The sequence below is a fragment of the Mustela putorius genome, unplaced genomic scaffold, assembly GCF_011764305.1.
Source record: "Mustela putorius furo isolate JIRA1106 unplaced genomic scaffold, ASM1176430v1.1 tig00003834_pilon_pilon_pilon, whole genome shotgun sequence".
Lineage (NCBI taxonomy): Eukaryota > Metazoa > Chordata > Mammalia > Carnivora > Mustelidae > Mustela > Mustela putorius.
The window spans coordinates 27810221-27836985 of record NW_025421987.1 but is presented as its reverse complement, the minus strand read 5'-3'; the positions used below and the strand labels follow the sequence as shown (position 1 = coordinate 27836985).

The window sequence follows — 26765 nt, the reverse complement described above, 5'->3', positions numbered from 1 at the left end:
TTATTTCTTTATTGCTCTGCTGTTGCTGTGGACTAGCCACCAGTAGGAGAACATAATTTTTGACTGTTGGCTTCTAAATGGAAAGGAACTAATCTTGGGGATTCAAAATTAGAGCTGGAAAGTGGAGCTTAGGAAAATCTTTTATTGTTTATTACATCAGTTTGTTGAAAGTTAAACATTGTACAGAAGAGAGATATCTTTGATGGTATTACAACTGATTGTGATATATAAGGTATTGATTAGGTGAATATGATACTAGCCCCACATGGGATTGGAAATGAAAAGACAGTGAAAGTACTATTAGTACCTTGTGAAAATAAAGAAGGAAAATAACTGTCAGTTATTTTTACTCCATACACTTTAGTTATTGAATACATAGCCCTATTAGTGTTCTATATAACAAATTTCTTTGTTATATACTGTTATATACTGGAATTTTCACTACAATATGTTTAAACTTTAGTTTTACTTTTTAAGGTTAATTGTATATCCTCCACCACCTACAAAAGGGGGATTAGGAGTAACTAATGAAGATCTGGAGTGCTTAGAAGAAGGAGAGTTTCTTAATGATGTAATCATTGATTTCTACCTTAAGTAAGTACAGTGATGAATGATCTTCTCATTTATCAATTTTGATTTGAATCTTAAACCACATGTCTATCACTGAAGTTTTTTTTTTAACTCTAACTAAAAGTAACCTGCCAAGAATTCAAAGATTTTTGCTTACAGCATTTTCTATAGTTGACTTCAGTTTCATTCCTTTATCTCTTGAAGATGCTATGTACTCCAGAAGAGTTACTATTTTTTTGTTTATTTTCATTTTTGTTCATTTGTTTACTTCAGATTTATATTTCTTCATTATATTTCTGTGATGAAAGAAATACTTTAAAAATTACAGGTCACTTTGGGAAGGGAAAAGAAGCAATTCTGTAGTGATCTCTTGTGTCTTTAAGCACTGTAAGAGTTACCTGTCATTTAAAAAACCCATACCACTATTCCATTAAAAAATAATTTTCAACTTTTTGTAGAGCCAAGCTGAAGGAATAGATAGGAAGGTAAGCTTCATCTTACCTGAACCCTCTTGTTTAACTAATAATACTAGCCTTAGTTAAATAATCTTCTACCAGGGCCTCATGAATTAATGAGGTTTTCCAGTCTGTTTGGAAAGAACAGGCACTATTTTTGTGGCTAGCTACTGTTCCCTCTAATCTTTTCAGGTAGTTCTCTCCCTAGCCTTTTCCTTACATGCATGTGGTGATGAAAATTCTGCATATTCAAGGAGGATTCTCTGCAGATGTCTGGAATTTTCTTTAACTACAGCTTTTCCTTTTTCAGTATTCTGATCTGCAAATTCTATCTGCCTTGGTCTCTACCATCTTTCAGTGTCTCCTCAACTTGTAGTCTGTCACCTGGGTTACTCAGTCCCATGCTACAGGCTGGACAACATATTAAGCTGGTGCATTAGTGGAACTCACCGTGTTTATTTCCCCTTTCTCAAAAATCATTGTTCTTTGTTGCCTGGTGTCCAGTGTTCTGAGAACTATTGATTCATATATATTTTGTCTGATTATTTATTTATTTATTTATTGCTTCTTTCGTCCAGGAGGGTTAATCTGGCTTCTGTTATTCCATCTTGGCTGGAAGCAGAAGTCTCCATTATCAATTACTCTTTACTCTCCCTTCCCCCTCTATATACTCAGTTGCCAACTTTATTTTTCTTCTTCTTTTTTTATATTAACATAGAATGTATTATTTCTTTTAGGGGTCCAGGTCTGTGATTCATCAGTTTTACACAATATACAACACTCACCACAACACATACCCTTCGCAGTGTTCATCATCCAGGCACCCCATCCCTTCCACCCTCTTCCCCTCCAGCAACCCGTTTGTTTCCATAGATTAAGAGTCTCTTATGGTTTGTCTCCCTCTCTGGTTTTGTCTTGTTTCATTTTCCAATTTTATTAGATTCTGTCTCTCAAATTCATTTATTCTTTTTCTTCTATCATCATGTCATGATTTTCTAGTACCTCTTACCTGGATTGTTATTCTGTCTTTTATTTTATTTTATTTATTTGTCAAAGAAGAGAGAGAGAGAGAGAGGGCGCGAGAGAGCGTGCATGCACACAAGTAGGGGGAGAAGCAGGCAGAGGGAGAGGGCAAAGCAGATGCAGGGCCCGATCCTAGGAGTCTGGGATCATGCCCTGAACCAAAAGCAGCTGCTCAATGACTGAGCCACCCAAGTGCCCCTTTTTCTGTTTTTCTAATGTTTTTCCTTGTATCCTTTATCTCTGTTTTCCTGTCCATTAAGTATATTATGACCAGCAATATTCTTCTTAAGGTATTCTATGAATGCAATTCCCATTAAAAATATATATTAATTTCTTACTACCTGTCAAAATGAGTTCAGACACTTTGGCATTCGAGAGCCTTAATAATTTGACACTATCTTTTTAGCCATTTACTAATAACCCTGTATGTATTACATAGTCCAAAAATATTGAATTATAAATAATTTACTAAATAAAACCCATTTTTGTTCACTCTTCTGCCTTAATGCACTGTTTGTCCCGATTCTGAGCACTTCCCTCTTTATCTCAATCTTTTAAAGTTTTATTCCTCTTTCAAGGTTTCTCTCAAGTGATACCTTCCTGAAACTTCTCCTGATCTTCTAAACAGATATTACTAACTCCCATAATACTTCATTTACATCTTTTGTAGTACTTAAAATATTTTGCCTGATTTTAAAGTTAGTTGATGATATTATGATCATTCTCCTTCTCCTTATGCTCTTACATCTTATTTATTTTTGTGTCCGTATAATAGTGTCAAGCTTATATTTGGTGAGGTGAACTGGATCATATTCTTAGTTTTTTTATGTTTTATTGGAATTAACTAATACAATTTTATTTCTAATTTATTTCCAGTAGTACTTTTCTATACTTCCTTTTCACTGAATTGCCTGTATGTCTCTCTCATCGACTTCCTTTCAGAGGGGATTCTAACTTTATTTTTTAAACAACTTTCTATTTATTTTTTAAATTAATGAATTACTTGTAAGTAGTAAAGTACATAAATTATAAGTGTACAACGAATGAATGTTCACATATATATGCACCCACATAATCATCATTCAGATCAAGATACCATTTCTAGCACATCAGAAGCATCCTTTTTGTCTCCTTCCATGTAGCAAAGCCTTCCCATAACCACATTAAAAAATTTCAAGTTGTGTTAGTCTTTTGTGCTTTTTAAAAAGAGTGATTACAAGGTCATTTTTGAACCTGTATAAGCTATTAAGAATAGCAGAATTCTCTAATTATGAAGGGTTTAAGCACTAAATCATTGAATTATAAGCTTATATTGAAGAATTCTTTTAGTAGAAATGGACTAAGGATTTATAGGTTAGGCATATCTCATAGTAATTAAAATTTTTCTAGATTTATTATAGGAGTGTCATGGTTTCAGTATTTGATTAATCTTTCCTTCTATACTCTCCTTTGTATTTATTGTAAGCTATATGGTGACAGCTACTTCCCCCCACTTATTTTATATGTTAGTGTACATATGGTGCTTGGTATATGTTAGGAATTTGATAATACATGTTAAGCAAGTAAAAGAATCAGCAGGCAATTTCTGCTTTAAGCAGTCTTGATGGGAGATGAGGTAATGAACGAACCCAAAATACTGAAATCAGAGCAAATTGCAAGATGACTTTGACTCTAATTGGTCATAAAAACGAAGATTTCTGGAATACATAAGATAACTGGAAGAAGACCAGGTAGAAATCTAAAAACAACTTTCTTTTGTGGTGTTGCTGTTTTACAGGTATCTTTTATTGGAGAAGGCATCAGATGAACTTGTTGAACGAAGTCACATTTTTAGTAGCTTTTTCTATAAATGCTTGACAAGAAAGGAAAATAATTTAACAGAAGACAATCCAAATCTTTCGTAAGTCATACTTTCTATGTACTTAAGTTTTAAGAGGAAAATATGCTATTTTGATGTTTCTAAGTGAAAAAACTTGTTACATTATTTCCTGGAGTGAGCAGTATTACCACTTATGCAGGTTTTTTTGCTCTAAGATATGCTTCTTACCCTTCCACTGTTCTGTTCCCTGAAACAGGAGGCTGACTCTTACAGGCTGCATTTCCAAGTGCACGTTCTGTGGGGACACTGGAAGTTGGAGGGCAAGGAGGGAAAAAGTCAGGTTACCCTCTTTGCCTTAGGTAGTGATTTGGCAGTGGCTCTATTTCCTCTGTGGATTGTGTCTTTCAATGAACAGATCTGTAAGAATGCCAGCTCCTATGTGGAGTTGCTACTGCTTCTTCCTCTTTGCCCTTTAGTGTAGGGGTATAGTAATTTCCTCCTATGCTAGTCTCTTGTTGCCTCTCTGCTCTCTTTTTGGCTTTGCACTTTCTTTATCATCACTATAGACAATTCTCTACATTACATTTTTTAAAAAAAGATTTTATTTATTTATTTGACAGAGAGAGAGAGAGATCACAAGTAGGCAGAGAGGCAGGCAGAGAGATAGGGCAAAGCGGGCTCCCTGCTGAGCAGAGAGCCCCACGCAGGGCTCGATCCCAGGACCCTGAGATCATGACCTGAGCTGAAGGCAGAGGCTTAACCCACCGAGCCACCCAGGCGCACCTACATTACATTTTTTTTTAAAGATTTTATTTATTTATTTGATAGAGAGAGATCACAAGTAGGCAGAGAGGCAGGCAGAGAGAGAGGAGGAAGCAGGCTCCCCGCTGAGCAGAGAGCCTGATATGGGGCTCGATCTCAGGACCCTGAGATCATGACCTGAGCCGAAGGCAGAGGCTTAAACCACTGAGCCACCCAGGCGCCCCCTTAAATTACATTTTTATCTGTCTTAAAATATAGTGACTTTTGATTTTCTGGTCAAACTGTCACCAAAATACTATTCTTCAGTTAAACTACTGTAAATTATACAAAATACTATGTTTACATAATTTGGCTTACAGTCAAAATTAATGGGGAGGGATATTTGGAAGGGGAAAGTTTATTAAATACATTGATATTAAACATTTTTGATGCCTTCCTGTTCTGTTTTATGTATATAGAAATTCATGGTTAGTACCATGCTTTTAATCTTACATTTTTTTATAAAATTACTAGTCAGTGTTTGGCATAACCACCTAGAAACTGATGAAATGAAAGCAGGTAGGATCTGTTGTAGTTTTAAATTTTAGGATAATTTTTAAAAATTAAAATTTGATATTATATGTTTGATCATATATAAAAGGAATATAAAACAAAGACACATAAGTGGCATATCCAGAGTAAGATATATATATATATATATGATACTAAGCTTAGATATTACTATACTTAGTATATTATACACACATACACACACACACACACACAGATGACCCTGGAACAACACGGGTTTGAAACATGTGGTGCCCTTATATGCAGATTTTTTTTATAGGTACAGTATATGTATTAACTGTAAATACTGTAAATGTGTTTTCCTTATGGTTTTCTTGATAACTTCTTTTAGATACCATCTATTTATTTATTTCTTATTTATTTATTATTTTCTCTAACTTACTATATTATTTTAATAGTACATTATATAATACAGTACATGATAAAATACATATAACATGCAAAATATGTGTTAATTGATTTTATGTTATTGGTAAGGCTTCTGATCAACATGAGACCCTTAGTGGTTAACATTTTGGGGAGTCAAAAGTTACATACATGGATTTTCAACTCCATTGGGAGTGTGGGTGCCACTAAACTCCTCATTGTTCAAGGATCAACTGTGTGTGTATGCCTGTGTGTGTTTGTATCTCTCTCCTAGACAAAAATTCATACTAATGCTTGGCCAGATATATATGTTATTAGTATTCACACAAAGAATTTCTATAAATCAGTAAAAAAATTAAAAAGCCCAGAATCAAAGTGATAAGGGATACAAACCTTTAAAAAAATTTTTTTAAAAATTAGCATATAATGTATTGTTTGTTTCAGGGGTACAGGTCTATGATTCATCAGTCTTATACAATGCACTGCACTCACCATAGCACATACTCTCCCTAGTGTCCATTACCCAAGCACCCCATCCCTCCTACTCTCTTCCCCTCCAGCAACCCTCAGTTTGTTTCCTGAGATTAAGAGTCTCTTAATGGTTTGTCTCTTTCTTTGGTTTCATCTTTCATTTTTCCCTCCCTTCCCCTATTATCCTCTCTGTCTTGTTTCTCAAATTCCTCATATCAGTGAGATCATATGATAATTGCCTTTCACTGACTGACTTATTTTGCTTAGCATAATACCCTCTAATTCCATCCATGTTGTTGCAAATAGCAAGATTTCATTTTTTGATGGCTGCATAGTATTCCATTGTGTGTGTGTGCGTGTGTGTTGTGTGTGTATCTATCTATCTATCTATCTCACATCTTCTTTATCCATTCATATGATGTTGGATATCTAGGCTCTTTCCATAGTTTGGCTGTTGTAGATATTGTGGACTATTGTGGGTCTTTCCATAGTTTGGCTACTATGGATTGCCATGAACATTCAGGTGCATGTGCCCCTTCAGATCACAACATTTACATCTTTAGGGTATAAACCCAGTACTGCAGTTGCTGGGTCATAGAGTAGCTCTATTTTCAACTTTTTGAGGAATCTCCATGCTGTTTTGCAGAGTGGCTATACCAGCTTGTATTCCCACCAACAGTGTAAGAGGGTACCCTTTCTCTGCATCCTCACTGACACCTGTCATTTCCTGACTGGTTAATTTTAGCCATTCTGACTGGTGTGAGGTGGTATCTCATTGTGGTTTTGATTTGTATTTCCCTGATGCTGAGTGATGTTGTACATTTTCTCATGTGTCTGTTGGCCATTTGGATGTCTTTGCAGAAATGTCTGTTCATGTCTTATACCCATTTCTTGATTGGATTATTCTTTGGGTGTTGAGTTTGCTAAGTTCTTTATAAATTTTGGACACTAGCCCTTTGTCTGATATGTCATTTGCAAATATCTTCTTCCATTTTGTCAGTTGCCTTTTGGTTTTATTGACTGTTTCCTTTGTTGTGCAAAAGCTTTTGATCTTGATGAAGTTCCAGTAGTTCTTTTGTCCTTGATTCTCCTGCCTTTGGTGATGTTTCTAGGAAAAAATTACTGTGGCTTAGGTCGAAGAGGTTGCTTCCTGTGTTTTCCTCAAGGATTTTGAAGGATTCCTGTCTCACATTGAGGTCTTTCATCCATTTTGAGTCTATTTTTGTGTGTGGTGTAAGGAAATGGTACAGTTTCATTCTTCTGCATGTGACTGTCCCATTTTCCCAACACCATTTGTTGAAGAGACTATCTTTTTTCCATTGGACATTCTTAACTGCTTTGTCGAAGATTAGTTGACCCTAGAGTTGAGGGTCTATTTCTGGACTCTCTATTCTGTTACATTGACCAATGTGTCTGTTTTTGTGCCAGTACCATACTATCTTGATAATTACAGCTTTGTAATAGAGCTTGAAGTCTGGAATTGTGATGCTGCCAATTTTCAACATTCCTCTGGCTATTCAAGGTCTTTTCTGGTTCCATATAAATTTTAAGTTTATTTGTTCCATTTCTTTGAAAAAAGTTGATGGTATTTTGATAGGGATTGCATTAAATCTGTAGATTGCTCTAGGTAGCATAGACATTTTCATAATATTTGTCCTGAATCATGAGTGTGGAACATTTTTCCATTTCTTTGTGTCTTCCTCAATTTCTTTCCTGAGTACTCCATAGTTTTCTGAGTACAGATTCTTTGCCTCTTTGGTTAGATTTATTCCTGGGGATCTTAAGGTTTTGGGTGCAATTGTAAATGGAATTGACTCCTTAATTTCTCTTTCTTCTGTCTTGCCGTTGTTGTAAGAAATGCAAATGATTTCTGTGCATTGATGTTGTATCCTGCCACTTAACTGAATTCCTGTATGAGTTCTAGCAGTTTTGGAGTGGAGTCTTTCAGGTTTTCCACATAAAGTATCATATCTACCTGGAGTGAGAGTTTGACTTCCTTTTTGCTGACTCAGATGCCTTTTATTTCTTCTTGTTGTCTGACTGCTGAGGCTAGGACTTCTAGTATTATGTTGAATAGCAGTGGTGAGAGCGGACAGCTCTGCTGTGTTTGACCCTAGGGGAAAAGCTCTGTTTTTCCTCCATTGAGAATGATATTTGCTGTGGTGTTTTTCATAGATAGCTTTGATGATATTGAGGTACGTACCCTCTGTCCCTACACTGTGAAGATTTTTGATCAAGAAAGGATGCTGTATTTTGTCAAATGCTTTTTCAGTATCTATTGAGAGTATCATAAAATATCTTTTATTAATGTATTGTATCACATTGATTGTTTTGAGGATGTTGAACCAACCTTGAAGCCCAGAAGTAAATCCCACTTGGCCATGGTGCATAATCCTTTTAATGTACTGTTGAATCCTGTTCGCTACTATTTTGGTGAGAATTTTTGCATCCATGTTGATAAGGGATATTGGTCTGTAATTTTCCTTTTTATGGGGACTTTGTCTGGTTTTGGGATCAAGGTAATTCTGGTCCCATAAAATGAGTTTGGAAATTTTCCTTCCATTTCTATTTTTTCGAACAGTTTCAAGAGAATAGATATTAATTCTTAAAATGTTTGGTAGAATTCCCCTGGGAAGCCATGTGGTCTTGGGCTCATGTTTGTTGGGAGATTTTTGATGACTGATTCAGTCTCCTTACTGGTTATGGGTCTGTTCAGGTTTTCTGTTTCTTCCTGGTTGAGTTTTGGTAGTTTCTATGTCTCTAGGAATGCCCGCATTTCTTCCAGATTATCTTATTTGCTGGTATATAGTTGCTCATAATATGTTCTTATAATTGTTTGTATTTCTTTGGTGTTCGTTGTGATCTCTCCTCTTTCATTCATATTTTGTTAATGTGGGTCCTTTCTCTTTTCTTTTTGATAAGTCTGGCCAGGAGTTTATCAGTCTTTAAATTCTTCCAAGGACCAGCTCCTAGTTGTGTTGATCTGTTCTACTGGTACTTTTTTGTTGTTGTTGTTTTTGTTTTTGTTTCTGTTTCATTGATTTCTGCTCTGGTCTTTATTATTTCTCTTCTCCTGTTGGGTTTAGGCTTTCTGTATTGTTCTTTCTCCAGTTTATTTAGGTGTAGGGTTAGGTTGTATACTTGAGACCTTTCTTGTTTCTTGAGAATGGCTTGTATTGCTATATACTTTCCTCTCAGGACACCTTTGCTGTGTCTCAAAGATTTTATACAGTGTGTTTTCATTTTAATTTATTTCCAGATATTTTTTTAATTCTTTAATTTCCTGTTTGACCCATTCATTCTTTTAGTAAGATGGTCTTTAGCCTCCATGTATTTGAGTTCATTCTGACTTTCCTCTTGTGGTTGAGTTCTAGTTTCAAAGCATTGTAGTCTGAAAATATGCTGGGAATGATCCCAGTCTTTTGGTACTGGCTGAGACCCGATTTGTGACCCAGAAGGTGATCTATTTTGGAGATTGTTCCATGTGCACTAGAGAAGAATGTGTATTCTGTTGCTTTGAGATGGAATGTTCTGAATTATCTGTGATGTCTCTCTGGTCCAGTGTGTCATTTAAAGCCTTTATTTCCTTGTTCATCTTTTGCTTAGATAATCTGTCCATTTCAGTAAGGAGTTATAGTCCCCGCCTATTGTTGTATTATTGTTGATGTGTTTCTTTGATTTTGTTATTAATTGATTTATATAGTTTGCTGCTCCCATGTTAGTGCCATAGATTTTTAAAATTGTCTAATCTTCTTGTTGGACAGACCCTTTAATATGATATAGTGGCCTTCTTCATCTCTTATTATGGTCTTTTGCTTAAAATCAAATTTGTTTGATATAAGGATTGCTACCCCAGCTTTCTTTTGATGTCCTATTAGCATGGTAAATTGTCTTCCATCCCTTCACTTTAAATCTGGAGGTGTCTTTGGTTCTAAAATGAGTTTCTTGCAGACAGCATATCAGTGGGTCTTTTTTTTTTTTTTTAAATGTTTGCTGATACCCTCTGTCTTTTCATTGGGGAATTTAGCGCATTTACATTCAGAGTAACTATTGAAAGATGTGAATTTAGTGACATTGTATTGCCTGTAAGGTGACTGTTACTGTATATTGTCTGTATATTCATTTCTGGTCTGTTACTTTTAGGCTCTTTCTTGGCTTAGAGGACCCCTTTCAGTATTTCCTGTAGGGCTGGTTTGGTGTTTGCAAATTCTTTTAGTTTTCATTTGTCCTGGAAGCTTTTTATCTGTCCTTTTATTTTCATTGCCAGCCTGGATGGGTATAATATTCCTGGTTGCATATTTTTCACGTTTAGTGCTCTGAATATATCATGCCAGTCCTTTCTGGCCTGCCTGGTCTCTGCGGGTAGGTCTCCTGTCAGTCTACTATTTCTATCGTTGTAGGTTACAGACCTCTTGTCCTGAGTTGTTTTCAGGATTTTCTATTTGTCACTGGGACTTGTAAGTTTTATTATTAAATGATGGGGTGTTGACCTACTTTTATTGATTTTGAGGGCAAGTTCTCTATGCCTCCTGCATTTTGATGCTTATTTCCTTCCCCAAACTAGGGAAGTTCTCCCCTGTAATTTGCTCCAATATACCTTCTGCCTCTCTCTTTCTTCTTCTTCTTAGTTCCCAATTATTCTAATATTGTTTTGTCGTATGATATCACTTATCTCTTGAATTCTCCCCTTGTTCAGTAGTTGTTTATCTCTCTTTTTCTCAGCTTCCTTATTCTCCATCATTTGGTCTTCTATATCACTAATTTTCTCTTCTGCCCCAATTATCCTAGCAGCCAGAGCCTCCATTTTTGATTGTACCTCATTAATAGCTTTTGTGATTTCAACTTGTTTAGATTTTAGTTATTTTATTTCTCCAGATTGGGATTTTATTTCTTCAGAAAGAGATAGTATCTTCTATGCTTTTTTCAAGCTCAGCTGGCATTTTTATAATTATTTTCTAACTTTAGTTTTGACATCTTACTAATGCGTATTGATTAGGTCCTCATCAGTCAGTATTGCCTCTTGTTCTCTTTTGGAGGTGAGTTTTTCCACCTTGTCATTTTGTCTAGAGCAGAATAGATGAATGAGAGAACAAAATGCTAAAATGGTAACAATGACTCCAGAAAAAATAATACAGTAACCATATCAGAGAAAACCTGAATCCAGTGGGAGAAGAAAGGGAAAAAAATATATGATTGGCCTGATGAATATAACAGAGCCACACTGTTTTGGGTGTATTTTTGTCTGTTAGAAGAAACTGCCTCCCAAAATTTGAGAGAAAGAAAGAAAGAAAAAAAAATATGTAGGTAAACATGATGAAGTGATGGAATATGACTGTTAAGATGAAAGTTAAAAAAAAGTTAAAAAAATATATATATATTTTTAGTTTTAATTTTTAATTTTTTTTTATGAACATATATTTTTATCCCCAGGGGTACAGGTATGTGAATCAACAGGTTTACACACTTCACAGCACTCACCATAGCACATACCCTTCCCAATGTCCATAACCCCAACCCCCTTCTCCTTGCAACCCCTCCCCCCTGCAACCCTCAGTTTGTCTTGTGAGATTAAGAGTCACTTATGGTTTTTCTCCCTCCCAATCCCATCTGGTTACATTTATTCTTCTCCTACCTCCCTAGCCCCCCATGTTGCATCTCCACTTCCACATATCAGGGAGATGATATGATAGTTGTCTTTCTCCACTTGACTTATTTCGCTAAGCATGATACGCTCTAGTTCCATCCATGTCATCGCAAATGGCAAGATTTCATTTCTTTTGATGACTGCATAGTATTCCATTGTGTATATATACCATATCTTCTTTATCCATTCATCTGTTGATGGACATCTAGATTCTTTCCATAGTTTGGCTATTGTAGACATTGCTGCTTAAAACATTCTGTGATGTCCATCTGGTCCAATGTGTCATTGTTGATCTTTTGCTTGGATGATCTGTACATTTCAGTGAGGGGAGTGTTAAAGTCCCCAACTATTATTGTATTATTATTGATGTGTTTCTTTGATTTTGTTATTAATTGGTTTATATAGTTGGCTGCTCCCACGTTGGGGCATAGATATTTAAAATTGTTAGATCTTCTTGTTGGACAGATCCTTTGAGTATGATATAGTGCCCTTCCTCATCTCTTATTATAGTCTTTGCCTTAAAATCTAATTGATCTGATATAAGGATTGCCACTCCCGCTTTCTTCTGATGTCCATTAGCATGGTAAATTCTTTTCCACCCCCTTACTTCAAATCTGGAGGTGTCTTTGGGTTTAAAATGAGTTTCTTGTAGGCAACATATAGATGGGTTTTGTTTTTTTATCCATTCTGATACCCTGTGTCTTTTGATTGGGGGATTTAACCCATTAACATTCAGGGTAACTATTGAGAGATATGAATTTAGTGCCATTGTATTGCCTGTAAGGTGACTGTTGCTGTATATTGTCTCTGTTCCTTTCTGATTAACTACTTTTAGGCTCTCTCTTTGCTTAGAGGACCCCTTTCAATATTTCCTGTAGAGCTGGTTTGGTGTTTGCAAATTCTTTCAGTTTTTGTTTGTCCTGGAAGCTTTTAATCTCTCCTTCTATTTTCAATGATAGCCTAGCTGGACATAGTATTCTTGTCTGCATGTTTTTCTCATTTAGTGCTCTGAAAATATCATGCCTGCTCTTTCTGGCCTGCCAGGTCTCTGGATAAGTCAGCTGCCAATCAAATATTTTTACCATTGTATGTTACAGACTTCTTTTCCCGGGCTGCTTTCAGGATTTTCTCATTGTCACTAAGACTTATAAATTTTACTATTAGGTGACGGGGTGTGAACCTATTATTATTGATTTTGAGGGGCGTTCTCTGCACCTCCTGGATTTTGATGCTTGTTCCCTCTGCCATATTGGGGAAATTCTCTCCAATAATTCTCTCCAGTATACCTTCTGCTCCCCTCTCTCTTTCTTCTTCTGGAATCCCAATTATTCTAATGTTTCATCTTATGGTGTCACTTATCTCTCGAATTCTCCCCTCATGGTCCAGTAGCTGTTTGTCCCTCTTTTGTTCAGCTTCTTTATTCTCTGTCATTTGGTCTTCTATATCGCTAGTTCTTTCTTCTGCCTCATTTATCCTAGCAGTGAGAGCCTCCAGTTTTTAATTGCACCTCATTAATAGCTTTTTGATTTCAACTTGGTTAGATTTTAGTTCTTTTATTTCTCCAGAAAGGGCTTTTATATCTCCCGAGAGGGTTTCTCTAATATCTTCCATGCCTTTTTCGAGCCCGGCTAGAACCTTGAGAATCGTCATTCTGAACTCTAGATCTGACATATTACCAATGTCTGTACTGATTAGGTCCCTAGCTTTCGGTACTGCCTCTTGTTCTTTTTTTTGTGGTGAGTTTTTCTGCCTTGTCATTTTGTCCAGATAAGAGTATATGAAGGAGCAAGTAAAATACTAAAAGGGTGGCAACAACCCCAGGAAAATATGCTTTCAGAAAGTGGTTGATTTTCTGTTTCTAGAATTGCTGTTCTTCTTCTCTTCAGTCTGCCGTTGGATTTGTAGGTGTTTGCAATCTTTAGATAAGCTATCTAGCTGATCTCCTGCTATCTGAAGTAGTCTCAGCCTGCTACTTTTCCACCATTATTTCCTCCTTGAAATATTATAAAATATTTTAAAAAAGGAATTGGTAAGTAAGAAGTTGGTTGAAAAAAAAAAAAAGAATGTGATCAGACTGGAGACTAAAAGAAAGCTGTAAGCTAGATTTAGGGTCTATTTTGGTCTTTAAGAAGAAACTCTATCCCAAAATTTTAAAGAAAGAAAAACCTATATGCATACAAAAAATAAAGTTAAAAAGAATGAAGGGATAGAATATGACTATAACAACGAAAATTTTAAAAGAATTTTTAAAAAGGTATTTATAAAATAGTTTAAAATAGGAAATAGGAACAATTAACAAAAAATAGAGGAAGAAAAAAATAACGAAAATTTTTAAAAATTTAACTTCAGAAGACGAAGTAATCATGGGGAAACAGCCATGAATTTAATGTGCTCCGTTCTTCTAGCACTGTTGTTTTGCTGTTCTCATTGATCAGTAATTTTGATTACTGAGGTGGAGTAGTACTGCCCTAGTCAGGTCAGGCTAAGTGGTATGTTCTGTTTCGCTCTTGGTAGTTTTTCTTCTCTGAACACTTTCCATACAGGATGAGAATGAAGATGGTGGCTTCCCAGTTTCCCACCCGGAGTTGCTGAGAGCTCGGGGTCCTACTTCTTAGTGCACCCTCAGAGAAAAGCAGTCAATCACTCCTGTCTCCCTGATCTCTGGCTGCACTGTGAGCTCACCCAGCCTGTTACCGGGAATTTCTGTGTGTGGCACACGGCCTCGTTTGGAGTCTCCCAACCCAGCAGATTATTGCAGTGTGAATCCATGCCCCTCCCCCTGGGAGAGGAAGGGTGGGGTCTCCCCAGATCTGCCACTTTTGGGCTCCCTGCTCCAAGAGCAGTGGTACCACTATGCCTCAGATCACGGTTAGTGGGAATCCCAAGCTGAGAGCCCACTCCTTGGCTCTGTCTTTGCAGCTGGCTTTCCTGCTTACCTGGGAGCTTGTGGCACTCAGGCACCCCTGGTCTTACTGTAACCCCAAGGGTCCTGTGTCCTGAGGCCACACTGTCCTAGCGAGGGCTCCACCGCCTGCTTAGCTTCTGGAGCGATGTCCGTCACTGGAGCAGACTTCTAAAAGTTTTGATTTTGTGCTCCACTGCTCTGCTGCTTGCTGGGAGCTGGCCCCTCCCTCAGTGGTCTGTCTTCTGGTATATCACCTCGGGTTCACTTCTCCACATGTCCTACCTTCCAGAAAGTAGTAGCTTTTCTGTCCATAGAATTATTCTTCTCTTCAGTTTCCTATTGAATTTGTAAGTGTTCAGAATGGTTTGACAACTATGTAGCTGAATTCCTGGGACCAGATGAAATTTAGGTCTCCTGCTCTTCTGCCGTCTTGCTACTCCTTTTCCCCCAAAAGGGATATAAACCTTAATGGTAAATAAATCCCTGATAAGATGCTCATACTACTAGTGTTAGGAAATCTCAGACTAAATGATTCACAAACTCATTACTATGGATTATGAGATGCTGACAGATCTGGCTTCTGTCCATCTCCTATACACATCTCATGATATTCTTTCCACTCACTTATCCTACTTCATTCATCTCAACCTGCTTCCTTTAAATTTTTAAATATGTGAAGCTCTTTCCTATTTTCTGATGAAATTTTTTCTCCCAGCACTTTTTTGTTTCATAACATGATCTCTAATCATTTGTTTGCTTGTCCTAAAATTAAATTTCATGAGGTCGGGGCGCCTGGGTGGCTCAGTGGGTTAAGCCGCTGCCTTCGGCTCAGGTCATGATCTCAGAGTCCTGGGATCGAGTCCCGCATCGGGCTCTCTGCTCAGCGGAGAGCCTGCTTCCCTCTCTCTCTCTGCCTGCCTCTCCATCTACTTGTGATTTCTCTCTGTCAAATAAATAAAAAAATAAAATCTTTAAAAAAAAAAAATTTCATGAGGTCATGAACTACATCTGTCTTATTATCTGCCCTTTCCTCAGTGCCTTTTGCTCAGTGCTTGGTACATAGTAGGATCTCAAGAGAATAATAATGTATCTTACTGAATGGGAAGAGAAGTGTTAGACATTTAATTGAACATATTCATTTTCCAAAGAGTTAGGAACTGAGAATAAGTGATTATATTATGTTCCTCATATTCTGTCCTGTTCTCCTTGCCCCATGCAGTGTCTCATAAGTTACCGATCAAATAAGGTTAGCATAGTCAGGAAACCAACACCAATATAACAAAAAAAGAAAACCATTTTTCTATCTTTAAGATTTTCTTTTTTTTAAAGAATTTATTCATTTATTAAAGAGAAAGAGCACGAGCAGAGGGAGGGACAGAGGGACAAGCAGACTGCCTGTTGAGTGAGGAGCTGGACATGAAGCTGGGCTCAATCCTAGAACCCCGAGATCATGACCTGACCCAAAGTCAGATGCTTAACTGACTGAGCCACCCAGGTGCCCCATCTTTAAGATTTTCAAATGGAAAAACAGATTAATAGGCTATGCACTAGTTGAAAATAATTGTTTATAATCACTGGAATGGTTGGGTCATTCTGAAATAAGAAAATGCTGTAAACATAGGACTTCTGATTATTTTATAAAGTTAATTACATTGTATCTAATTTCTGCCACTTGTTTTCAGCTCATTCTAGATTCCATCTCCTTCCTAATATTTATCCCTCTGAGTTTGGTTAGATATTCAGATGAATAGGGATGGGTCAGAGAAGTCTGATTCCTATATTACTTGGAACTTTAAAAAAATAAATAAAGAAGAACTTAATGATTTGTTTCATTCGGTGCATAAAAAAGAGGTTCTTGAAGGGACTGAGCCAGAAGTCACATACCATCTCTTTTATGTCACTGTTAAATACCACCTCTTTCCTGAAACTTTTTTTGATATTCAAACTTGGTTTGATATCATCCTTCCTTAGCTTTCCTGATAAAGAAAAGATAAGTATTTCTCTGTCCTGATTCTTTTCTAGATGGCTTTTCTAAATGCTGTAACATAATTTCTTTATAATCCTTATGACATTTATACTTTAGTTATTTGTTGTAGTTGTTTTCTGCCCTCATTACTTTATAAATTCCATAAAGGTAGTGTGGGTGATTTTTATTAATTGCTCATAGAAAACTAATATTTATTGCAGAAACACAATGGAAGATGGATGAGTGGTGGCTATGTTTAACTCATTATCTTATAATTTCCTTATATATGAAATGGAAGTAGATGAATGTCGTCTTTAAAAAAATCTAAGAATATATGCCTCATTCCTCCTCTTCCATTAAGTTTTGATACCTCCCTCATCACATATAAAACATTTAAATGAGTCTCTTAAGATTCTTATCATGTCCACATGAAGCTAAATTGAATAAATAAGTATAGCTATTTTTAGTTGCCGAACTACTTTTGAAATCTATAAAACATTTTATAAATTGCTTTTATTCTTTTTATATTATTATTTATAAATGTGATTAGGATTAAGAACAAACTAGGCTTAATGAAAAGGGGTGAATATTATATATCTTAATGTGTTTTAAATATTATGTATCTTAAAGAGGATGGTTAAGTAAACTGACTCTAGCATTTTTTCAGTGTATGAAAATGACTCTTGAAATCTGTATCTTAAAGTTTAAATTTTTTATATGTAAAAATCTTTCATATTCTCAGAATGGCACAGAGAAGACATAAAAGAGTAAGAACATGGACTCGTCACATAAACATCTTTAACAAAGATTACATTTTTGTGCCTGTAAATGAGTCGTGAGTATTTCAGATTATTTAAAAACAAAATTGGAGCATACAGAAAAAAAATATTTTTTCTTATGGGTATGTAAGTTACAGGTATTATTTTTAATTTTTTCCAAAGAAATGGCTAGAACTATGAGTTACTTAACTTAAATTTTGATTTGACAGTGGCTATATTGTAAATATAGTGGAAAAAAAATGACAGATACTCACAAGACTATAATGACTTAGACATTGAGTTTTTCTTGGACTCAAAAGATTTTCTGCATAAAAGATCAAAAGGTTTTGGGATGAATCTTAAAATATTTAAGAGAACAACTCTTCAAGCACAAATAGAAAAAAGTTGATGTTGTGAGTCTGTCTATTTATTAAAGCAGTTTCTCAGTAGGAAGCACTGATTGGATGAAATAAATAAATTTGAAATAGCTCAGATTTTACCCTAAGTAGTCTTTCTGCTTATTGAATTACTTTTGGAATGTGTATTCCATATTGTGTCAAATATTACAATGGGCTTTTTCAGAATTGGTATGAAAATTGTCATACCCACTTTCTCAGCTGTAGGTCCTGAGCACATTCTTTTGCATTGTTTGGATTTTGTGTTATTAAGATTGTATTTCTTTTCAACAGATCTCACTGGTACCTTGCAGTCATTTGCTTTCCATGGTTAGAAGAAGCTATATATGAAGATTTTCCACAAACATTATCCGAGCACTCCCAAGTTCAGCAGTCTCAACATGACAACAAAACAACAGGTGGTAAACTTAATGTAGTGTTTTTAATAATAATGACAACAACAAAATAATTATAATGAACAATATAAAGTTAAAAGATACTTCATGACAGTTTTTTATCATGACATTTATTAGAAGAAAGAATAAGAAATCCGAAATTTTCAAAATAGATGCCCAACCTCATGTAATTCTTAATTTATACTGTTATGTCAAGTTTTATTGTAGCACTTTTTGTAATTTTGTAATTTTGTAATTTTGCTAACATGACTAAGAATTCATGTTATGGATCTGCAGGCATAGACCAGTTTAGGTCTTTTGCCTCCTCGGTTAAATTTATTCTTGAGTATTTTATTATTTTTGGTACAAATGTATGTGGAATTATTTTCTTAATTTCTCATTCTGCTATGTGTTATTAGTTTATAGAACTGCAACAAATTTATGTATATTAATTTTGTGTCCTGCAGCTTTACTAAATTCATTTATTTTAATATTTTTAGTGGTGAAATCTTGCATTTTTTTTTAACAAATGAAAAACAATTCTTGTTAACACTAGTAAATTGACTAGGTAATATCTCTTAAAATTTTTCCATGATTTTTCTTATGTTACAACACAAATCTTAATTAAGTATGCAAATAAGCTCACTTTTTTGAGAAAAAAAATGAAAATTATGTTTTTAATAGCTGTAGTCTAAACAGTAAGCAGAATTATTAATAGCCATTATCATTAATACTGACCCAAACCACATCTAAATATTTTGCATTAGACATAAATAAACACTTATAACTGCTTTATTATTTCTAACCAGATAATGATCTACATACTGCTTCAACACTGTCTTTGGGCACAGAAGATTCCCAAGTAAGTATATTCTTTTAGGTATAAAAGAGGGAAAACCCTTGAATGTAATAATTTTATCTATAAAATAGGGCATAGTGGAGGTATGGATTATGATGGATATTGATTTTTTTTAAATTAAAAAATTTTTTTTATAAACATATATTTTTAACCCCAGGGGTACAGGTCTGTGAATTGCCAGGTTTACACACTTCATAGCACTCAGCACAGTACATACCCCCCACAATGTCCATACCCCCATCACCCTCTCCCAACCGCCCCCCGCTCCCCAGCAACTCTCAGTTTGTTCTGCGAGATTAAGAATCTTGTATGGTTTGTCTCCCTCCCGATCCCATCTTGTTTCATTTATTCTTTTCCTACCCCCCAAATCCCCCATGTTGCATCTCTACTTTCTCATATCAGGGAGATCATATGATGGTTGTCTTTCTCTGATTGACTTATTTCGCTAAGCATAGTACCCTCTAGTTCCATCCACGTCATTGCAAATGGCAAGATTTCATTTCTATTAATGACTGATTAGTATTCCATTGTATATATATACCACATCTTCTTTATCCATTCATCTGTTGATGGACATCTAGGTTCTTTCCATAGTTCGGCTGTTGTGGACATTGCTGTTATAAACATTTGGGTGAACGTGCCTCTTTGGATGACTACGTTTGTATCTTTAGGGTAAATACCCAGTAGTGCAATTGCTGGGGTCATAGGGTAGCTCTATTTTCAACTTTTTGAGGAATCCATATACTGTTTTGCAGAGTGGCTGCACCAGCTTGCATTCACACCAACAGTGTAGGAGGGTTCCCCTTTCTCTGCATCCTCGTCAGCATCTGTCATTTCCTGACTTGTTAATTTTAGCCATTCTGACTGGTGTGAGGTGGTATCTCATTGTGGTTTTGATTTGTATTTCCCTGATGCCAAGTGATGTGGAGCATTTTTTCATGTGTCTGTTGGCCATTTGGATGTCTTTGCAGAAATGTCTGTTCATGTCTTATGCCCATTTTTGATTAGATTATTTGTTCTTGGGTGTTGAGTTTGCTAAGCTCTTTATAGATTTTGGATACTAGCCCTTTATCTGATATGTCGTTTGCAAATATCTTCTCCCATCTGTCAGTTGTCTTCTGGTTTTGTTAACTGTTTCCTTTGCTGTGCAAAAGCTTTTGATCTTGATGAAATCCCAATAGTTCATTTTTGCCCTTGCTTCCCTTGCCTTTGGTGACGTTCCTAGGAAGAAGTTGCTATGGCTGAGGTCGAAGAGGCTGCTGCCTGTGTTCTCCTCAAGGATTTTGATGGATTCCTTTCTCACATTGAGGTCTTTCATCCATTTTGAGTCTATTTTCATGTGTGGTGTAAGGAAGTGGTCCAATTTCATTTTTCTGCATGTGGCTGTTCAATTTCCCCAACACTATTTGTTGAAGAGACTGTCTTTTTTCCATTGGACATTCTTTCCTGCTTTGTCGAAGATTAGTTGACCCTAGAGTTGAGGGTCTATTTCTGGTTCTCTATTCTGTTCCATTGATCTGTGTGTCTGTTTTTGTGCCAGTACCATGCTGTCTTGATGATGACAGCTTTGTAATAGAGCTTGAAGTCTGGATTGAGATGCCCCCAGCTCTGGCTTTCTTTTTCAATATTCCTCTGGCTATTTGAAGTCTTTTCTGCTTCCATATAAATTTTAGGATTATTTGTTCCATTCCTTTGAAAAAAGTTGATAGTATTTTGATAGGGATTGCATTAAATGTGTAGATTGCTTTAGGTAGCATAGACATTTCACAATATTTGTTCTTCCAATCCATGAGCATGGAACATTTTTCCATTTCTTTGTGTCTTCCTCAATTTCTTTCATGAATACTTTATAGTTTTCTGAGTACAGATTCTTTGCCTTTTTGGTTAGGTTTATTCCTAGGTATCTTACGGTTTTGAGTGCAATTGTAAATGGGATTGACTCCTTAATTTCTCATTCTTCTGTCTTGTTGTTGGTGTAAAGAAATGCAACTGATTTCTGTGCACTGATTTTATATTCTGACACTTTACTGAATTCCTGTACAAGTTCTAGCAGTTTTGGAGTGGAGTCTTTGGAGTCTTTGGGTTTTCCACATGTAGTATTATATATGATGGATATTGTTGGGCCATAATAAATGTGTTGTTTTATGGTTCTTTGATATATTTTTATGGGGATAGGAAACAGAATAAGAGAAATTATCATTCTTCTTGCATTTGTGTAGCTTATTTTAACTATTTTTATTTGTTTATTCAGTAATTTGTTAGTTCATTTTGGTTGGTTCCTTTTCAGAGTATTTTTTTTAAGTTTTTTTTTTTTTTTAAATTTATTCATTTGAGAGAGACAGAGAGAGGGAGAGGGAGAATTAGGGTCCACACTGAGCCAGCCAGGAGCTTGATGTGGGGCTCGATCCCAGGACCTGGAGGTCATGACCAGAGCCAAGAGCAGATTCCCACCATCCAAGCCATCCAAACGCACCTTCAGATGTACTTTTATTCTTCATCATGTTAGCATTTTTTTAAGCTAGTGTAATTAGTAATCTAAACCTAAATATATATAAATGTATATATATTCAATATATATTTATATATGTTATATAAAAATATATATATTTTAAAATTATTTTTTTGGGTGTAGTTTGACATACAGTACTACATTAGTTTCAGATGTACAACATAGTGATTTGACAATTTTAAATGTTATGCTACGTTTACTGCAGGTGTATAGCCACCATCTTCACTATACAGTGCTATTGCAGTGTCACTGATCATATTCCTTATGCTGTGACTTTTATATCTATGATTATTTATTCCATTACTGAAGCCTGACTCTCCCACTCCCCTTTCACCCATTTTGTCCATCCCCTGATGCTCCGCCCCTCTGTATTTCTCTATGTTCTCTGTATTTATAGGTCTGATTCTGCTTTTTGTTTATTAATTTGTTTTTTTAGATTTCACATATGAGTGAAATCTTATGGTATTTGTCTTTCTCAATCTGACATATTTCACTTAGTGTAATAGCCTCTAGCTCCCTCCACATCATTGCCAATAACAGACTTTCATTCTTTTTTATTTCTAATACTCCTCTGTGTGTGTGTACATCTTCTTTATCCATTCATCTGTTGATGGGCACTTGGACTGCTTTCATATCTTGGCTATTGTAAATAATACTGCAATAAACATTATGGTGCACATATCTTTTCAAATACGTGTTTTCACTTTCTTTGGATAAACACCAAGTGGTGGAATTATTGGATTGTATGGTATTTCTTTTTCTAATTTTTTGAGGAAACTGTATTGTTTTTCACAGTGGCTGTAGAAAACCAATTTACATTCTCACTAACAGTTTATGCGGATTTCTTTTTCTTCACATTCTCCCCAACACTTGTTATTTTTGTCTTTTTGATTTAGTCCCTTCTGGCAGGTGTAAGGTAGTATTTCATTGTGCTTTTCATTTACATTTCCCTAATGATTAGTGATGTAGAAATTTTTTCTTGTGTTTGTTGGTCATCTGTAGGTCTTATGTCTATTCAGATCCTTTGCCCATCTTTAATTGGACTTTAGTGTGTGTTAAATTGTATAAGCTCTCTATGTATTTTGGAAATTAACCCTTATCAGATCTGTCTTTGGCAAATATCTTCTCACATTCGTTAGGTTGCCTTTTCATTTTGTTGATGGTTTATTTTGCTGTACAAAAGCTTTTTGTTTTGATGTAGTCCCAATAGTATCTTTTTGTTTTGGTTTCCCTTGCCTAAGGAGACAGATCTCGAAAAATGTTGCTAAGGCTGATGTCCAAGAGTACTGCCTGTGTTTTCTTGAAGTAGGTTTATGGTTTCAGGTCTCACATTTAGGTCTTTAATTTTGAATTGAATTTTGTATATGGTGTAAGAAAGTGATCCAGTTTCATTCTTTTGCACATAGCTGTCCAGTTTTCTTGACACCATTTAATTGAAGAGGCTATCTTTTGTTCATTGTATATTCTTGCCTTCTTTGTTATAGATTAATTGACCATGTGGGTGTGGGTTTATTCCTGGGCTCTCTAACCTATTCCATTGATCTGTGTGTCTCTTCTGTGGCAGGACTATACTGTTTTGATCACTGTATCTTTGTAGTATAGCTTGAAATCTGAGGTTAAGGTACCTCCAACTTTGTTCTTCTTTCTCAAGATTGCTTTGATTATTTGGGATCTTTTGTGGCTCCATAAAAATTTTAGGATTATTTTTACTAGTTCTTTGAAAAATAATATTGGTATTTTGATAGGGATTGCATTGAATCTGAGGAGTACTTTGTGTGGTATGGACATTTTAACAACGTTGATTCTCCAGATCTGTGAACATGTTATGTCTTTCCACTTGTTTATTTGTCTTCAATATCTTTCATGAGTATTTTACATTTTTAGAGTATAGATCTTTCACCTGTGAGGTTGTTTATTCCTAAATTTTTGTGCGTGAGTGTTTTGGTATAATAAATGAGTTGTTTTCTTAGTTCCTATTTCTGCTATTTTGATATTAGTGTATAGAAATGCACCAATTTCTGTATTTTAATTTTTATCCTGCAACTTTACTGTTTTCATTTATGAATTCTAATAGTTTTTTGGTACAGTCTTAATGTTTTTCTGTATATAGTGTGTCATCTGCATATAGTGACAGTTTTACTTTTACCTTACCAGTTTGGTTGCTTTTTATTTCTCTTCTTGTCTGATTGTTGGATTTCTAGTACTATGTTGAATAAAAGTGGTGAGAATGAGCATCTTTGTTCCTGGTCTTAGAGGAGAAGCTTTTAGCGTTTCCCCATAAGTATGTTGTTAGCTATGGGCCATCATACATGAACTTTATGATGTTGTTGAGCTATGTTCCCTCTAAGCCCACTTTGTTGAGAGTGTTCATCATAAAGAGTGTTCACCATGAGTGGATGTTGAATTTTGTCCAGTGCTTTTTCCACATCTATTAAGATGATCATATGGTTTTTATCCTTTAATTTGTTAGAGGGATGTGTTACCTTGGTTGATTTGTGGATACTGAACCATCCTTGCATACCTGGAATAAATTCCACTTAATTGAGGTGAATGATTTTTTTAATGTAGTGTTAAATTCAGTTTGTTAGTATTTTGTTGATGATTTTTGCATCTGTATTCATCAGAGATATTGGCTTGTAGTTTTCTTTTTTTGTGGTGTCTTTGGTTTCAGAATCAAAGTAATGCTAGCCTCATAGAATGAGTTTGGAAGCTTTCCTTCTATTTTTGGGGGATAGTTTGAGGAGAGTAGATACTAACTCTTCTTTATTTTTTTTTTAATTATTTATTTATTTTTGAGAAAGAGAGCAAGCAGGGAGAGGAGCAGAAAGAGAAGGATAAGCAGACTCCACACTGAGTGCAGAACCCAATGTGGGGCTTGATTTCATGATCCTGAGATCATAAGCTGTGCTGAAACCAAAAGTTGATTGTTTAACTGACCAAGCCACCCTGGTTTCCCTGACTCTTTTTTAAATGTCCAGTAGAATCATCTATGAATCTCTCTGGTCATCAACTTTTTGATTGTTTTTTGATTACTGATTTAGTTTCATTACTAGTAATTGGTCTGTTCAGATTTTCTATTTCTTTCTGATCCAGTATCGGAAGATTGTGTCTTTCTGGGAATTTATTCATTTCTTGTAGGTTTTCCAATTTATTGGCATGTAAGTTTTCATAATCCTTCATATTTATTGGGTGTTGTTACGTCTCATCTTTCATTTCTGATTTTATTTGAATTGTCTTTCTTTTTTCTTGATGATTATGGGTAAAGGTTTATCATTATGTTTCTATTTTCAAAGACCCAGCTCTTGGTTTCATTAATCTTTTCTGTTGTTTTTCTTTTTAGTTTTAATTTAATTAATTTCCTTTTTTTTATTAAAAGGATGAAAGAATTTTGTTTTGTTTTGTTTTTATTTTTTTATTTTTAAATTTATGTATTTATTTATTTTCAGCATAACAGTATTCATTGTTTTTGCACGACACCCAGTGCTCCATGCAATCTGTACCCTCTCTAATACCCACCACCTTTCCACCCTGATTTTTATTATTTCCTTCCTTCTAGCTTTGGGCTTTGTTAGCTCTTTCTTTTCTAGTTTCTTTAGGTGTAAAGTTAGATTGTTTATTTGAAATTTTGTTTATTTGAGGTAGGCCTATATTGCTATAAACTAACTTCTTAGAACTGCTTTTGTAGCATCCCAAAGATTTTGGACTGTTTTGTTTTCATTTTCATTTGTCTCCATGTATATTTTTGATTGCTTTGTTGTCCCATTGGTTGTTTAGTCATATGTTGTTTAGGCTCCACCTTTTTGTGTTTTGTTAACTTTTCTTTTATAGTCCTCCAAACTGGCATGCATGGTCTAGTTTTGGTGTCTTAATTGACCAAAGTAACCACCTAGTGATTTTTTTTTTTTTTTTTTTGGTAGGTACAGAGAGCAGTAGCCTTGCTATCCTGGCATAGGCTTATTTCTTTACCCTTACCGGTATAGGGTGGACAGAAGAAAGGAAGTTTCCTTTTCTGCTGTAACAGTGACATGATTGGGGAGTTTCTTCTTGCTTATAGAAACAGGCTTCCCAGGAGTGGCTGGGTGGCTTAGTTGGTTAAGCATCTACCTTCAGCTCTGGTCACAATCCCAGGGTGCTGGGATCAAGCCCTTCCTTTTTCCCTCACCTCCCCACAGTCTCTTTCTCTCCCTCAAATAAATAAATAAAATCTTAAAAAAAAGAAGTAGAAGAAAGAAACAGCCTTCCAAATTAGGTTCCTGGGAACACTTGTTCTAAGATGCAGATTATGATAAAAGGATTATAAGGTCAGTTGGGTAAATCCTATGTCTTAGTCCTCTCTTAAAGATTCACGGTTACATTAGAATAATAAAGGTACTGAGAAGATTTCATTAAAGAAATCTGCTTGAAGTTTGATCTGTTGTTTCTCAAATTTGTCTCCACCAACAGCATATGTTGAGTTAGAAAATGTAGATAAGGGTAGATTAAATTAACTTGTTTATCTTTGCTTAAGATGGGGACTCTAAATAGAAGTAGTTAGAATTCTAGGTTGTTTTTAGGCCATGTTAAAGTGCCATAACTTCTTGAGGCCACATGTAAAAGTGTATATATAAGATACTCTCACCAGTGTAAGAACATAAATCAGTGAATTTCTGAAAAAAATGATGTTGGTTCACTTTAGATGATGAAAAGAGCTCTTACTTGAAATTTGAATTTCAGAGTATTTCAAACATTTTAAAGAGTAACTGCATATTATTTTATTGAAATTGGTTTTAATTGTAAAGTCATAAAAATGCCTATTATTTCAGAGTACAGAGACAAATCCATCAGTACCAAAGAAAATGTGTAAAAGGTAGGTACATGCTATGCTGTAATAATAGTTTTTTCAGATATTTAAATTTACTCCATATGCAGATATGTACACCTTGATTTCTTTTTTTGCTTTTCATAGGCCATGCATTCTCATACTAGATTCCTTGAAAGCTGCTTCTATACAAAACACAGTTCAGAATTTACGAGAGTAAGTAATGACAGTTTTACCCTCATTCTGTTACCTAAAATCTCAATAATTTTGAAGTTACTGTAAGAATTACTGAAAAGACTATGCCATGAATTGTATTTTACTACGTATTTAGATGAAGTCTACAAACATAATCAATCATATATATCCCCATGTATGTTAATATTCAAGTATTAATATTTCTCAAATATTAACTTGTATATATTGAAAGAAAATTCAGAATTTGCATTCATAACTGAACAGTAAGTGTAATTTTACAAAGGAACATTGCAGATATTAGTGAT

The 26765-nt window shown here is 35.2% G+C and overlaps 1 protein-coding gene across 6 annotated transcripts in view; it reads left to right on the top strand.

The window, feature by feature from the left end:
• Positions 1-26765, top strand: part of SENP7 (SUMO specific peptidase 7) — a 158945-nt gene that overhangs the window by 128319 nt on the left and 3861 nt on the right. For all 6 annotated transcript variants that reach the window (XM_004771967.3, XM_004771971.3, XM_004771970.3 and 3 more), the window contains 7 exons: positions 478-594; positions 3826-3948; positions 17294-17386; positions 17999-18123; positions 18909-18961; positions 26270-26313; positions 26413-26481. In XM_004771967.3, coding sequence (XP_004772024.2) covers positions 478-594; positions 3826-3948; positions 17294-17386; positions 17999-18123; positions 18909-18961; positions 26270-26313; positions 26413-26481 — 624 coding nt within the window. The remainder of the gene's footprint in view (positions 1-477; positions 595-3825; positions 3949-17293; positions 17387-17998; positions 18124-18908; positions 18962-26269; positions 26314-26412; positions 26482-26765) is intronic.